This window comes from Oryzias melastigma, linkage group LG21 (genome assembly GCF_002922805.2).
Source record: "Oryzias melastigma strain HK-1 linkage group LG21, ASM292280v2, whole genome shotgun sequence".
Lineage (NCBI taxonomy): Eukaryota > Metazoa > Chordata > Actinopteri > Beloniformes > Adrianichthyidae > Oryzias > Oryzias melastigma.
The window spans coordinates 17197044-17214209 of record NC_050532.1 but is presented as its reverse complement, the minus strand read 5'-3'; the positions used below and the strand labels follow the sequence as shown (position 1 = coordinate 17214209).

Genomic DNA, 17166 nt, shown 5'->3' with positions numbered 1-17166 from the left:
CTGATTAAAGGACATGTCATAATATAGGATTCACTGGTTTTAATGCTTAAACCAGATGCACCAGATACACACACACAAGGAAAAGGCTTTACATTAGAGAAAACGCCCTGACTATCATGCTGTGTGGCTTCAGAGGAAATTTTCTTACCACCTGCTTACAGCAAATAGACCGATGCTACGGCAACAGCATCCTCCAAAGAGCTGCTTTTATTGATTATTCGAAGGGAAAAATCAACAACCATTTATCAAAAGGATAAAATCTCTTACTTTGAAAGTGATACCTTTTGGGGGGGAAAAATGAAGGTTGTACAGTGAATTCCAATGTAACATTATCAAAATACAATCCTGCACAATATATTTGGTGAAATCACTAAATCAATATGGTTAAGAGAAACATTTAGACAATGTTCAGCTTCTGGTGGTTTCCATTTCAATAAAAGTAAAATACAACAAAAAGAAAGCTTAACAGATATTTTATAACACTGATTTTGTAATTATACATTTGTATCAATAAGTAATATCATACTGGATGTTTTACAAATCTCATACATTTTAAGAACACTGTACAGTGGACATTTAATTACTGTTAATTATTTTTTTTTGTTGCCAGTTTTATAATACTTAGAAGTATTAGTAATCTTCTCAATTTTGGTTTGACACAGAGAAAACAGCTAAGTATGGTAATCTCCAGAAATATTTGAAGTGATTAAGAGTATTTGTTGAGAGATTTTGTTGTTTAATCAGCAGTTCTTCTTAAAGTCAATTTCTAATAATATTTTGATTTTTCTAAAATTGTTCCCAGTGGTCTTTATATTACGATTGTCGTTTTTAGCCAAAAAGTTAAAAAAAAAAAAAAACTAAAAAAAAATGCCATTTTCTAAGACATAGTTTCTGCAGAGCGGCAGTGGTTCATTAGAAATTTGCCTCCAAGTTGTGGAGGGGACTGTTGGAGCAGAAGTAAGCCTGCACTCATTTCCCATCATTCCTTTGTTTAGACTCTCTCCCTGTGGCTTACAGCCCCTCACAACCCCATCTTAACATCACCGGTGAAACAAAGCACCACAGTCAGCTCGGATGAGGAAGAAAATTAAAAACAAGTACCATATTTTCTGGAGTATAAGTCCCTCTTTTTTTCATAGTTTAGCCAGGGGTGCAACCTACAGTCAGGAGCGACTCATTTGCATGTTTTTTTTATATAAATAGGCTCATTTATTATTTTTCCACTAGTAACCGGTTGGCAATTCGCAGTTGTTTCCGCTAACAACCATAGGGTTTATTTCCTGTATTTTCTTCTGACAATGCCAGGAGAAGTGTCGTCCAAAACAAACATGGAGGAGAACCTGATTGTTTTTCTCTTAAATTTTTCTCATTTGCATCGAAGCATTATTATTCTTATTTTTGGCCATGGCAAACATAAAAGTGCAGCTTATTCTCCAGAGCGACTTATATGCGATTTATGATCCAGAAAATACGGTACATGGATCCTGCCATCTGCAAGCGATGGAGTGGAGCAGCTTGCCGATTGTAGTTTGTATCCATCAACTACAAGCTTTTTCCAATGTAATTTTTCATCGGCTCCTTATTCACTATCAAAAAAATGCTCAGAAACTCAGTTTTAATCTCAATTTTCTTTATACATGTCCTCCATCATGAGAAAAATGCAAGAACATGTTAGAAACATTTTTCATTGGAGTGGGTTTTTGAAGATGTTTAAAGATTCCCACTTGTACAACGTAACCCAGGAGTGGGGAGGTGCAGGCCGGAAGAGCCGTACTCCAGGCTGAATGTCTGGATCTGACGTGTCTATGCCAGAGAAGGTCATATGTGTGTAAGAAAAAAAAGATTTAATGAATGACCGAACTGACCCTTATCTCATTCATCCATAAGCTTGTGCACTTTGGCCTTTAATAGAGCACTGAAATCAATATTCAACATTAGAACTCTTTAAATGTTCAAATGAACCCTAGATGTCCCAATAATATCAAAAGTATTCCAAACGAGGGAAGAATTACTTGCACACCTCCTGTTTCCACCCCCCGTAACAGCCACCCCCCCTTACCTCAATCAAAAACAGGACGGCCTCGGTCCGGCTGCATCCCCGCACAGATCACAGAGCCCTGAAAATCCAAACAGCGCTGGCTGTTTTCTGAACCCTGCAGCTGCATGGAGAGCATACCTGCAGATAATCACTGCAGTCGACCGACAACACGGCTCTGGGAGGAGAGCTGAAACACTGCGAGCAGCACAACACTTTCCCCTTACACTGCAAACAGATCAATGATCGTGTTTCACGATGTGTTTGCAGCCCATGCTTCATAATGACAGACTTAAATGTAAAGCATGAATGAGGAGCTTCTGAAATCAGATTGATCCCACCATCTGCATAGATGATTATTTCTTTCTGCAGTTCTGAGCTTTTAAATAATCCCTAAGGTTTATGTTTTCCAATATGTCCAAGATTACATCAAAACCCATGAGGAGCAGACTCAAATTATGAGGGATATGCACGGCAGAAACTTTTTTAAGGGTTTATAATGAACCCGTTGTCATACAAGAACATGACTACCATGTAGGATCATGGAAGATGTGGAGAAAATACATAAAATGTAAGAAAGCACTTCCAAAGTTGAACCAAAGGGCTGAAATATAACTTTCAAGCCACATAAAATGACTCAAGGATGTATTGTATAAACACTGTCAAAGTACCTAACCAGACAATTCTATGACAGAGAGAGTCAATATGTTAGTGAGAGGGATGATAAACATGACTGCAGTGTGAAGGAGGCCTTCCACTGATGTCTTTACTTTACTCAGCACATCTATTATACATAAACATCAGGAAAAAGTAAAAGAAAAACTTCTTCATTAAAGTGAAATAGACGTTTTTCAAGACACTTTGAAAGAACTATACTGTTTTTTTACATTTTATATGATGAAATCAATGAAATTGTAGCCTAAAAAGTCTTAAAAAATTATGTATTTTTTCATTGTGACAACTAATGCAGGCGTGCCTAAACTGATGTACTGTTTTCATACCATTTGGTAAGAGGATTTTACAGAAGACGGGTGCACAGTGGTGCAGTGGTTAGCACCCTACCTTCAGAATGAGAAGGTTTTGGTTCAAAATCTGGGTGGTGATTTCTTCTTTCAATCCAAAAACATGTTTCATTGCTAATTTATTATTCCAAATTGTCCCTAAGTTTAATGTAAGTGTGTAAGCCGATATATCGATATTGCGCAATATTCCGATATTTAGTTCTGGGATTGATTCTCACCAAGTATCAATCTTTTATCATCATTTGAAGAGGCTGTAAAATATTTGTCATTCTTTGGTGAGACGTTTCTTTAATTTTTGTTCTGTTTTTTAGAATTAGTACAATAGTATTCCTAACAGAACTGCAGTGGCATCCTGTGAAAGAGGCCATCTATGAGAGCACCAGGGACATCCAGAACTCTTCTGGCTGCATGGGCTTCAGCTTAATTCCATTGTGACTCTCAAGTCAACCGATCTTGTATAACAACAGGCATCATTAACCTTTTTAATCAAGCAGAAGCTAATTGAGTTGTTTGCTGCATTCTTGCTTGGAAAAATGTCGGATGGAGTGCTGCATTCTCAATTATGCATTCTCAGATCATACAGTGGAGGTGCATCTAATGTTTGCTAATGAAAGATCTGCTTAAACTGAGTTTGCCTTTGATATAACTCACCTAACCTCTTAAGAAGGCTCGACAGGAGAGCATAAATGCTTACACTAAAGACCTACTCCAATGAAAATCAGGTTTTTAGGTGTTTTTAATAGGTTCTTGCAAATTTTTTTTGTTTAGAGAGGACATATATAAAATGATTTAAGATTAAAACGGCATTTCTGAGTATTTAATTAATCATATCTGGATGAATTAGGAGCAGATGTAAAAATGCTGCTTGATAAAGCTCTCCTTTGTGATGCAACAAGTGAAATGGGCGGGCTAAAGTCTCCCTGCTCCATTACATTCTGATGCATATATCTCTTCATTTAACTCATCTGGGTCAACCATCTTAGATAATAGGGGTGTCGAAAAAAAATCGATTTGACAATATATCGCGATACTTTGTTCGGCGATACTTGTATTGATTTAAAATGCTGGCATGGCGATATTCAATTAGTTATTTATAAGCGTCCTTTAGTGTCTTACTTTAGTTTTCCGCTTTCTTTCTTTTTCTTATTCTGAAAAATATTTTGTTGTGGAAATCAGAGAGTGTTGCCCGTCCACTTTAATAACAAATATTTCTTAATTTACCAAAAATTTGCTTGGGTAAAAGCCACTTGTATATGAGATACATTTACAGTGCTTCATGTTAATGTTTTATCATTTTATTACAATGAATTAATTGTCATGTAGAGTTTTTTTTCATACTCCTACAAAAAATGTGAAAAATTCCTCTGGTACAGTCTTGGAATATATTGTGATATGTATCGTATCATGATACGTATTGTATCGACAGACTATTGCCAATACACACCCCTATTCGATACTGCACGCCATTTATCTGCACCAGTAATGTTAGCTTCATGTTGTAGGGTAAGCTAGCAGGAGAGAGGTTAGCAAAGGGGTGATGGGATATCAGCAGAGGCTTACTCCTGCACCAACAGTAAACTCAGAGGTGGATTTCTGATTAACTCTGGCCGCTCTGCACAAACTTTGTCCTTGAAAACAACACAAGTTTTGCCCAAAAATGGCACAATCATAACTAAAAGACCACTACTTTTGTAATAGATCAAATATGATTGGGGTGGGACCTTTCTCCAAATGGTAATCAAAACAAACCCAAATGCTCACAAATGAGCTTAACTAAATGCTAAACAATTCAAATATTTTTATTTATTTATTTATACTGATTTTCACACTGTTGATTAAAACTTGATCCTTGATCAAAGCAATCAAGGCTCCTTTTTTGGGTACTATTTGGCATGGATTTGACACAAAATGATCCATGGCCACATGGCACCAGTACAAAAAAATACTAATCTATACTCAAAGCCCTCCCCGGAACAGGAGGTGATTATGGAGCTGATCTCTTAAAACCTATTAGGCAAATGACTGGAGCTTGTTTTATATGCTAAACATCATGAAATACTTATTATTTGGAGTCACTATTTTCCCATGTCTGTGCACACGTGTGCTTATTAATTTAGTGATGGGAATACATAATGATACCCTTCCATAGATCTGTCAGAAAGAGGCCTTGAAGATCAACAAATCAATCATCACTTTGATCCCATAGAAGAGAAACTACAATCATATCCATTGTAATGCCAGCAGTGTTTCTGCGTGAGGAAGGTGTGCAGAAGACTTACCTTCAACACGCGGGAGGTGAACCGGTGACCTGCTCCAGCCACGCGCACACTAACACAGACCAGCCAGCCGTGCAAGGCGAAAACGTCTCCAAAAGACACCCAAGTTCGAGTCCATCACTGAGCGTGACAGTACGGCGTCCAGCCCGCTCCACCTCTCCGAATTCACGCGGTTCTGCCCGGTGAAGGAGCCGCAGCGGGACAGCGGGATTCTGGGAAGGTCTACGCGGATGCTCCGCTTCTTCTGTCAGAAAAGCGCCGCGGTCTCTGAAGCAGACGCACCTGTTCTACAAATAAACATTGGGACGATGGGAAGGCAGGAGGCGAGATAAGAACGCTCAATCTAACCTCGGCTCAGCCTGACCTGCACGTGCCGCCAAAGTCTTCTCTGATTGGCTGAGAGAGACGCCACTCAAGAAAATCTTAACGCGTGTTCTTTAAAGAAAACTGTAATAATATATCATATAAATAATATCAAAAGTCATATAAAATAACAATCAATCAGTAAAAACGATATATATATATATATTATTATTATTATTATTATTATTTATTCTGTTTTAGAGTAAAATGTGCATTTCGTTAGAGAAATAATTGTAACACATTTGTAAAATTTACTTTAATATTAAACCATTTCTATAGATGGCTTTTGACATTTTTTTAATTATTATTTTTCTATCATTTAGTGTGATTAAGCTTTTTTTATGTAAATAAACTGATGTATTAATGTAAATTTGTCAAAATAAAAGCCCAGTTTAAAAGAAGTTCCTCTTTTATTGCAACTCAGAATAGAATAGAATAGAATAGAATAGAACAGAACAGAATAGAATAGAACAGAACATGGTGTTTGCAACTGTCACACATTAAAACAAACAAACATGTAAGCAAATACGTCAAATAATAAGTCATACATAGAAAAATATTGAAAAATGTATAATTCAGTCTCAAAAATAGGAATTAAAGTTAAGCTGTTGCTATATGAAAGTGTATTAGTGACTGAAAAACAGGATTCACAATAAGTAAGTTTTAAAAATTGTTAAAACCAGAAAAATATATTAAATATAAAAGAAAACACCACATGGCCACATTAAGGTGAATTTAAGGTACAGTAGTCCTAAAAAAGAAGTCTGGATTGAATTTTAAAGTTTTCTGGCCATGTGTAACTGTTAATAATATTAATGATAACTGTTCTGGCGTCTTAATTTGCCTGACCTGCACCTTTTACCTGAAAGGAACAGATCAAACAGTGAGTGTCTGAAGTGTTTCTAATGATGTTTTGTGCACATCAACACTTTCATTCAAATGCAAAAATAACTTTTGTTACTGAGGCTTTTTCTATCATTCCTCCTCCTTTTTATTTATTTATTTACTTATTTTACATTTTACCTTTAAAGTGATAGCAATTCCGTAGCTTCACCCACCTGCCATTAAACACAAGTAATCCCTGAATGTGTGCAGGATGGGTGGATGGATGAACACATTTATGGAAAGGTTCTGGTGATGTATGCTGAACAATGCTGCCATCTGCTGATGTACTCATACAGTCTTTTGTCTCTGGGTGGGCAACTAGTCTAGTCCATACCTATAATTTAATCAAAGTACTGATAACTGCTGAGCTAAATTTGCAGATTCTTGTTTTGTTAATAGTTTTATTCATATTTTCTTTGAACTCTGTGTAATAAAAAATCTTCTGAAACTTTGGCTTAGTGGCCCTAAACATTGTGTGCAGAAAGTTCGGCTTTACTTTAAAAAATATCCAGCAGATGTCAGTACATACTAGAAAAAAGCCATCTTAATTTATGAATCTATTTTGGAAATTTGCAAAACAAATATGGTGAATATGATCGTCTCAGTTACTAGTCAGCACCTCTTTCTACGAGTTAAACCTAACCAAGTATTCACATACATCCATTTTTCCTTGTTTATTAACAGTATCAAATAGTTTTTTTTCTCTTTTTTATAATAATATTTGACAAAAATATCACTGACATAAACACTAAAATGACCAATCATTTAACTCTATAAATGGTTGGTTTAAAAGTTCAAGAGTAGCTTCCTGTCAGAGTTTCACTTGAAGCTTGGGAGAGTATTTTAAAGGTGAATCCGTGCTCAACCCAATGATATTGAAATTGTAGTACAGTATAACATTTTTATTTCTTCTTAAAATAAACGTTTTTACTAAATTTGCGATATTGCACCATTCTAATATTCTATTTTTAACAGCAAACCTATATAAAAGTTTTTTAACCTAGTTTGCATGACACAGTTACTTTCAAACTATAAAAACACACATACCATGGTTTTCTGCAATATTTTGACTCATAAATGTCAATGACAGAGTGAATGGATGCCTTTCCTCATCATTTTAGCTTTATTTCGTAGCAGCTGTGTTGAACCTGAGTATAATTTGACAAAATCCCCTAAAAAAAGAAACATATTTGTGGAAATGGAAAAAGAGTAATGCAGCTGCTGAGCATAACTAAATAATATTACTAACAAGAGGTAATAAAGAAGGGGCCTTGGTAGTTTGCTGCTTTGAAGCAGTCAGGTATGTTAATGCAATGCAAAGAGGCAAAGGCTAAAAAGGGTTATGAGGTCATTTTGAAACAAATAACTTTTTTAAACAATTTGGATTTAGTAAGTTAATAACTGAAAAAGTTCCATTAAATTTTTTAAAATAAATTTTAGTTTCTTCAAATTATGTTTCTCTTTTAAAAGATTTCTCTATCTTGTAATTGAAAAGTGGTCCGTCCTTTTTGGAAGACATGACTATTTGATACAGCAAACGATCTGTTATTTTCAAGTCAAAAAGAATTTGTACAAAAAGGGACTAAAAAACTCTCTTTTGGAACAGTGAAATATTTGATCTCAGCCTCAGATTACATCAAAAATTATTCAAGGTTTTTTTTTTTTAATCTTTTACACACAGACGTAGTGGGAAAAGGATTTGGACATGCTTTGCATCTTTTTTTTGTTTCTATTTTATTTTATTTCCACAAGAAAACTTCTACATTCAAACAAAAGAAGACATCTTATGCAGTGGAAAAAAAGGGAGCAGAATGAAGAAAACTTTATTTTTCTGCCCTTGTTACATGTTAACAAAAAGCAGCAGGTACAACTATGTACACATTGTTACTCAAGATAAATTGCAGTATCTAAACATCAAAAACAGTTGAGAATAACATCAAAAATGAAAGAATTCATGGTCATGGTCACACTTATTTTTTTATATTTGGATTCAAGGTTTGTTTAGTGTTTTAGTCTCGGTGTGAGTCCAATGACCAATTTTTTATCAGAACAGTTTTAACCAATATCGTGACTAGTAATGTTAAAATATAGATATGAGTCATTAAAGGCCCACTTTAATCATATTTTAATTTATTGTAAAAGTGTTCCGAGTGGTCCTTTACTTATGCCAAAATTAAAAAAGCAGTATCATTATGGGACATAGCTCCTGCAGAGCGGCAGTAGTTGATTAGAAAATTTGCCTCTGAGTTGCGCGCAGGAGTGTTGACATGCAACCCCACCTCCTCTTCCTGTCACTCATAAGTGAGAGTTCTCCATACGCACTCTCCTTCTAGCTTACAGCCCCTTACAACCCAGACCTAGCATTAATGGCGTGACAAAAGTGGCGAGTGATATTGGAGTCATCCAGCCGTATAGTTTTGATCCAGTTGTCGGCTCAAACGAGGAAAACAAATGATCTATTTGTCTACGAGTGGATACATCAGAGCAGAGCAGGGGGCTTATGGCCCGTCCAGTTTATTTTCTATGCCACAAAAATATATTTCTTAAAATAAACTTAATAAGCTTAATTTTTTTGTATATGTTCTCCATCATGAGAAAAATGCAACAAGAACATGTTAAAAACCCAATTTGTATGTTCACATGTCTTTGCAAAATTCAAAGTGTTTCCACACATTGGACTGTGATTATTCAGTTTTTGCAGCCATCACGTGTGTGTTGTTCCTTGTGATGGTCGTTTTCACATTATAGTAGAATAAACCCACCATGTCTCAATTCAAAAGATATTTTCCAAGATCAATTATTGATGGATCTAATATAAGAACACTGAAAAAACAAAATGAAAGAACATTCCGACAGAAAAAAAGGAGCCTTGAAGACAGGAAACAATTGGAAAAACTATACAGTCTTGTTCATCTAAAATGAAGTTGTTTTTATATTGCTGATCACTGCTAGCTCTGTGGAGAAATTGGGTGTTGGCGTTAGACTGGGGGCGGAGCTGTCAGAGCAGACTCTTCCTGAAAGGGGTTTGTCTCACTCTGTGACATCAGCACGTGAGGACCCGCTCATTTACATGGGTATAGGAGAGGATCAAAAACCGGTTCTCTATAGCGAGAAATGAACAGCATAATACACTTGAAAGCTCAAAAAGTTAGTTTTTCATAGTATGACTATTGATGTTTTTTTAAGCCATAATTCAAAGCATTATGCAATTCTCAACTAGCAAATTCATCATGCAATTTGAAAATGTATGAATTTGCAAATTTAATTGTCAATTGAGAATTGCATTATACTTTGAATTATGGCTTAAAAAACTTCCATAATGGCCCCTTTAAATTTTGACCACACAGTGTGGTATAATGGTCTAATAGGGTTTGATTTGTATAGTTTTTATGTGGAAAAACAACAGCAGGCTGAACTTTATGAAACGAAAATGTGAATTGATTTGACATTAATTTTTATTTGTTTTAATTTACACTTGATTAACTTGCAATAATATGAGGAATCTGGAAAACTCCAACAGGTGTTCATCTTTGATTAAACCAGAACAATGTGTAAAATTCAAATGGTATTTTCCAGTATTTTTACAATTGACATTTTATCAAAGTTGAATCATTATTTGGGGCAGGGACGTGTGTTTTCCAGTCCATCAGTCAGACGCAGTCTGTCCGGTTGGTGGCGCTCTTGCTGTATCCTCCTGAACAGGTGGAGTCTAAACATTTGGACCGCTGGGTCGGGCTTTCATTCGGCTCTGGAACCACAAACGGCGCACATGAAACCTCCAGGAATGCCCGGCCGCAGCCGCTTTCTTCACTCGAGCGCTGCGCCTTCGGACGCGGCAGAACTTCGTCCGTCCGCCCGCGCCGGTTCGTCCGCTCCCCTCCACCGATGAGAGCCCCGCGCGGGACCGGGCTGGCCTCGCCTCTCCTCTCCTCTCCCGCTCCGCCCTCCAACTCCCGCTTTGTAAAAGTTTGATTTCGCCCGGGTAGAGCTATGAATCACACGGCGCTGAACCAGACAGAGAGCGGGCTGTTCGGCAGCAACAAGACGGGCGAGTTCTTCTGCTGCAACTTCTCCTCCGTGGTGACGGACAACGGCTTCGTGGCGGCCGCTCCGGACGAGAGGAGCCTCTTCATCATGAGGGTGGTCCAGATCGCCGTCATGTGCGTGCTGTCCCTCACCGTGGTGTTTGGCATCTTTTTCTTGGGCTGCAACCTCCTCATCAAGTCGGAGGGGATGATCAACTTTTTGGTAACGGACAGGAGACCGTCCAAAGAGGCGGACGTGGTGGTTGTGGGGGCTTACTAATAGAAAAAAGAGGCGGACATTCAAACTTGGTTTCTGGGATGGAGAAGATGGAGATGCGAGCAGAGATCCAGAGATGCGCGTAAAGATCCAGAGATACGCGTAAAGATTCGAAGATGCGCGTAAAGAACCAGAGATGCGCGTAAAGATCCAAAGCCTTCATGAGATGAAGCTGCTGAGGCTCACAAGTGTTTGCTTCACTTTTTCTGGCTTTTTTGCCAACGATGATGAAACATTTTGTATATAAATGAATTATTTAACCAAATTATGTACATAAAAAAAGAAAATCAGTTGTAGCACTTTAGTCAAGCAGCAGTATCTGTTTTCAATGGTTTTTCCTGATGATAAATGTGTAACATTTTTAATGAAAATAAATGGTTTTCCTCTTAACCCAAGTTTATTGTTTTCTCACACATTTAAATTTGTTAGTATTTTTACATTTAAAATGTTTTATTTCCACAAAATTTAATATGTTTTTTATGTCTCAACCACTTTAGCTCCAAAATTATCTTAATTTAGCACCTTACATGGAAGCACAAGAGGATTTTGTCCCCTATTAATACATTTGGACATGAAGGGGTTAATAAATGAAATCAAAAAATTAAAATTTTATTAAACTTAAGCTTACCATTTCATCTACTTAATTTAGCATCACCTTGAACGAATTTTATATAAACTCAGGCGTGACAGGGTTAAACTTTTATGGAGGTGAAACCTTTTTTTAATCATCACATTTTGAAGTGTTTCTACTGGAAACTAAAGAATCTCGTTATCCTCTAAGTCCGATTTCTATTTATGCATTCTTCCTTCCTCCCTCTGCCAAAGCATCTGTGATGCTCTGCCCCCTGAGCTTCAGAAATTACTTGTCATGTCAAGTCGGGGAAGATGAAGCTATACCAGGCAATATGCTGTTGCCTCATTGCCCACCTGTGCTCCACACAGTGAAGCAGAGTCGGCCTACTGTCTCTAAGATGTCCTTCAACCGTGCAGCTACCGGTACATTCTTTTTCCCTTCTTGATGTTTTATTTGCCACTGTTTGTATTTTAACCCTTTGATGGGTTATATTTTAAGGCGAAGCTGTTCAGCTCAGCTACAAAAGCCACGCCCCCTCAGAGCAGATTTTGGAAACAGACGCTTTCAGATCAACAGGAAAAAATGCTTTTTTGAGGCATTTGGGATTTTGGTTAAAAACTTCGAAATCATAATTAAAATACTTCTAGGAACCTTTTTTTTTTAAATAAAAAAAATGTCATGGGGGACTTTAAGTTATCAGAACAATTTACAAGTCTTGTATAGCTTAAGATCTCACTAGTTTGCATGTCTCTCTACCTTTTTATAATTTATTCAAAATAAATATTCAACTTTATTTTGAAGTGCAACAATGAAAAATAAAATGTATTTTGTAAATCTGCACACATTCAATAAACAAAACTGCTTGAAATTCTTGTTTGATGTAACAGAAATATGCTAAATAGAATGCACAGCTCAAAAATGATGCTTATTTAATACCAAAAATGTGTCCATCTAACTCCATTCTCATACAGATATGAGAGTCGCTTACAGAATCAGTGCAGCAGGGACTTCTGTGCTTCACACTAAATGTTTACTTTCACATTGTGTGACTGCTTTCATTAGGGCGTAATAGCAATTGCTCCGAGAAAGACATTGTGGCAGTTATCTATCCAGCAGAGAACAATCTTCTGTCTGCAGCCGAACCACTCTTAATTCACCCCCCAGCGACTAATGCACATTTACTTCAACCAAAGTCTGAAAAAATATATGCAAATAGTTTTGCAGAATTATGCAATGTAAAGTTTTGTGACTGGTGTTATGAACTGATCCACGGAGTTGAGATAACTGCTGAATTTGCAGCTGCTCATTTGCATTCCCTGAAAGTAAAATTCAGAAAACTCTGCGAATCAAGAGGTAGGGTCGTATATAAAATAATTTTTGTCGTCGTCAGATTGATAGGGGAGGAAAAGAAACGACATATCAGCGGTGCGGTGTGGGGCATTACAGCATCGGTTGTCTTTATCCCATGCGGACTAAGAATGGACTGAGCTCAACCGTGACAGCATCCACAGGGTGTTGATTGTGGGCTAAAACAGGCCTCTGGTGCTGGCTTGCTCTCGTGTGATTGGCTGGTGAGTGGAAGTTGAGTCGATGAACTGGATAGTGACTAAAAGCTCCAAATAGCAGCAAAGCAAGCACGGTCGTCTCCTGCTTTCACTCCTATTGTGCCAAAGCTCAGCCTACAGTCATCCAGTGACATCTCCTGCTTTGTGACTGGAGGAACAGATGTGGTAGTATTAACCTTAGGAAGAAGTGGTTTTTATCAAACTTTCTTCCATTCCTTTATCATAAAATAACATTGTTTTCATCTGGTGCTGTAGAGTGTGTAAAAAGTAACAAGTAGCAAAACCTTCATCAAGTATTTGCTGCTTCAACTTCCTGTACTCCTCCTGTATTGCATGAAAACAGATGTAACTGGAAGTTGAGCTGCGGTTAATCCAGGCCAAAGCTTTTAAGAACTATTTAATTTCCTCACGTCTCAGGTTTTATTTATGAGATGAGCAGAGGATCTCTTTTACTGCTGATTGTTTCACAAGGAAGCAGCGCCTGGTATGAACAATCCTGCCTCTGAATGTGTGTCTGTAAAAGTGTTTTGTCTTGTAATTGATGTGGGTGTCTCATTAAGAACTTAAAATGTAGGGCTAGGTATCGATAATAATTTCCAGACATGATTCGATTCACAGGAGCCTGAATCGATTTGATTTCGATTTTTTTTCTTTTTCAGATTCATTCAATTCAATTTTAAGTTTACGCATTTTGATACAAAATACATTAATAAACTATATATAAAAGTTTTGAATATATTTATATTAATCTGATATAGTTCACATACTGTAAAATGTATTTGTGAAATAATTAGATTGTTAATAGCATTGTAAACATTGTTCTGATTCTTCTGGAGGGCTTTTCAGTTTGGCCACTAGGTGGAGCTTGCACTTTAGCATTACATCTTATTCCAGAAGAAGAAGAAAGCACTGTGTTTTTAGACCACAAATGGTTACTTAAAAAATATCCTTAAAATAGTTTGAAAAATTAATTTCTGTGAATAAATAAAGATTTTTATTTAGTCAGCAATGTTTGTTTGGGTCGACCGAGCGTTAGCATTAGCCGTCCTATGGGAAATTCCATTAGCATCAAGCTAGCGGACTTTAGCCTTATGTTCTAGATCGATTTATATTTTTATGAATCGATTAATGATCTGTTAAACTTAAATCGATTAATCGAATTTATTAACCCAGCCCTATTAATACGTATCTCATCACAACGTTGACTTGTGAATGAAGAGACAAAAGAAAGGTCCAAACATTGAAACTAATTTCTACTTTTGGAAACATTCTTTTGGCAAATCACTTATGAGCATAAATGCAACCATTTCAGTCATTAACACGATCAACGTCATTCCAGTAGATTGTGAAGGAGAAAAGCGGCTCGTCGAGCCGCTTTTCTCCTTCACAATCTGCTGGAATGTTGTTGATCGTATTAACGGTTGAAAACTTACAGTGTGTTAAATAATTTGTGTTTGAGCGGCACTGACGACCCCTCAGGTGTTACAGTGCTAAAAATGCCTTTTTTTAAAAGTCATTTATCAAATTTCAAGTTAAATAGGATGAATCCAAAAATGGGAAAATTTAATATTTTGTACTCTGATCTAAATCTGCAAAAAAAGAGATACAGAGTTACAAACAAAAAGGTATTGACAGGTTGTGCTTTTATATTTTATCCAATTTTAGGTTCTTATACAATTGTATGTATTTAATCTTTTTTTTAATGACTTTCGTTGCTGCAAATTGGTTTCACAGAATTGTGTTTTCTCTGATGAAAACATCATTGTTCAAATATGTCCAAGCTGAAAACATCCCACACAGTGCACTTCATCAGGGTGGTAGTGGGGGGTGGGGGTGACAAACTGAATCAGGTTCAGATCCAGGAGACAGTTACACAGAAATTTCAAAGTGGTGCAAGCTTCTGTAAAATGAAAATGTACAGTTCGCTGAACTGAAAAGCAGAAGGATGCCGCTGGAGACAGGATTGTTGATCGATGCTCAAACTACAGTTTCTGGTACCTATAGAGGACTTCCAATTGACGTCACTGAACTCCCAGTACGCAATGCTGGAGCCGGGCAACAATCAACCACTAGCAACACATCAACATGCTGTTCATTATTTTAAATTTGACTTGGAATAATAGTCCGTACTCGTGGTATTTACTGTATGTTGACCAGAAAATCCGATCATGGATATTGTAGATTAGCTGCAGTCATCAGGGAGAAACAACCCGAAGGCTCAATGACCCTCACTGGAGTAAGTTCAAGCTGGGAATCGAACCCTGATGTCCCCATCTGTCTTTTGATTAATGCTGTAACTATGCTGGGAATCACTGGGTACCTCACAATACGATACGATCAATGATATCGCGATACTGCGATAATTGGTAAAAATCGTCTTTAATAACTCCCATATAGAAGAGCACATATTTTTTGGGAAAATATATCCCCATTTATTGTTTAGCTTGAACACAATCATAGTAAACAACTTGTGTCTTATTTTAAGCAACAAATAATAGACACTTTTCAGCAAATCAGTAATTATATGTCTTTGACAAGCATTGACACCAATTTAATTTGAATTATCTGTAAAATTCAATACAAAATTAAATAATTCAAGTAGCTGCCAGGTACATTGGTGCACGTTCCAAAGGAATGTCTCACCAAAGAATGAGGAATATAACATTTTACAGCCTCCTTAAATGAAATTTAAAAATCAATACTTTGTGGGAACCTATCGAGAATCAATCACAGGACTAAATATCGCAATATATCACAATATGGATATTTTGGCACACTCCTAGCTGTAACATATAAGCATAAAACGTAGATGATATGATTAATTTCATTTAAAATAATTAAAAAGGGATGTTTTTTTGTTTTGTTTTGTTTTTGCGTCAGTCATAAAAATGTCATAGTGCTCATTAATTTAAAGTAATGATTGTGATGATGTGATATCGACCCTGTAATCCGTTTCAGCTCCTGTGTAAACATGGTTTATTGACCTTCTGATCGTGGCGCTCCCTGACAGTAACTTCAGCTCCTGGCTAGCTCTGGCTCTGAGAGAAAGAAAGCTTCACTTCTACATAAAAGCTTTACTGAATGTGAATCAAAAAGTATTTTATGATGGCAAGAAATAAGAAATTTCAGTTTTTTGTTGGACGTATTTGAATAAAGAGGTAGATCTATATTTAATACATTGCTATTGATCCCTTTCATTTGTATCATTTGTGCATTTTACTTCAACATAGTTTACTTTATCTTAACTGCGTTCCTGTTAACTATCAATACTTATCTTTAAAGTCAAAAACTTTAATCGTGTGCCAAATCTTAAGAAGACATGTGAAAAGAGCAAGGTTTTCTTAGCATATATAATCATCAAAAAATGTAATTATAACTCTTAAATGAGATTTGATCCAATCAGACATCTTGTTCCCACTTTTTTAGTTGAGGGCTTTGAAGTACTTGATTACAAATCTACAGGGGAAAGTAATAAAACTATTAAAACCACACAGATACGCTTGGAATGAAGGTTTTCTACAATCAAAAAATGACAAATAAAATACAAAACCTTTATTTCAGAGTAGAACATTCTGTCTTTGAAAAATTATGACAGTTATGTCTTTAATTTATTGTATTTCAATAAAGACTGTTACTTTGTCATTGTTCATTATTTTTTGAGGCAAACAAAAAAATTCCAGAACACATCAAAAAGAATAATAGACAGACAAAGGAGTTGATTTTTAAGAAGGTAAAAAAATATGTCACTGTTTGAGAAAGTCTTCATCATACTTTTAAAGTCTGCATGTTTATTCTTCAAATCAAAATAGTTCATAGCTTTCTACAAAACAGCTGAATAAATATTCCCCCAAGAGTGGTGCTTCCATTATTTATTTATTTATTTATTTATTTTTGTCTGGGGCATTTGGAAGGTTTTTTAATGGAAATATGCATTATTTAGCCTCCTGCAGATCTCTCTCCACCTGATTTGTGTCTGACTGTTTAGTTCATGCATGACTGATTACTATTTGTTTCCTGCTTAAAAAAACAAAATTTCTTATTGATAAAGTTATTCTGAGGAAAGCAAAGTAAATCTTAGAAATTCTTCTAAAAGGGAATCAAAGCACTTTCATAAAAAGAATACCATTTTTAATAGAAGTTTTAA

At 36.2% G+C, this 17166-nt stretch overlaps 2 protein-coding genes across 2 annotated transcripts in view; one reads left to right on the top strand and one right to left on the bottom strand.

Annotated features, from left to right (window-relative positions):
• Positions 1-5701, bottom strand: part of galnt13 (UDP-N-acetyl-alpha-D-galactosamine:polypeptide N-acetylgalactosaminyltransferase 13) — a 44604-nt gene extending 38903 nt beyond the window's left edge. The window contains exon 1 of the mRNA XM_024286992.2: positions 5337-5701. The gene's annotated coding sequence lies outside the window, so the exon portion shown is untranslated. The remainder of the gene's footprint in view (positions 1-5336) is intronic.
• A 4504-nt stretch (positions 5702-10205) lies between these two features.
• rprma (reprimo, TP53 dependent G2 arrest mediator candidate a) lies at positions 10206-11283 on the top strand. Its single transcript, XM_024286844.2, has one exon. It carries the CDS (start codon positions 10572-10574, stop codon positions 10884-10886), a length of 315 nt encoding a protein of 104 aa, XP_024142612.1. The 5' UTR covers positions 10206-10571; the 3' UTR covers positions 10887-11283.
• Positions 11284-17166: the final 5883 nt, after the last annotated feature.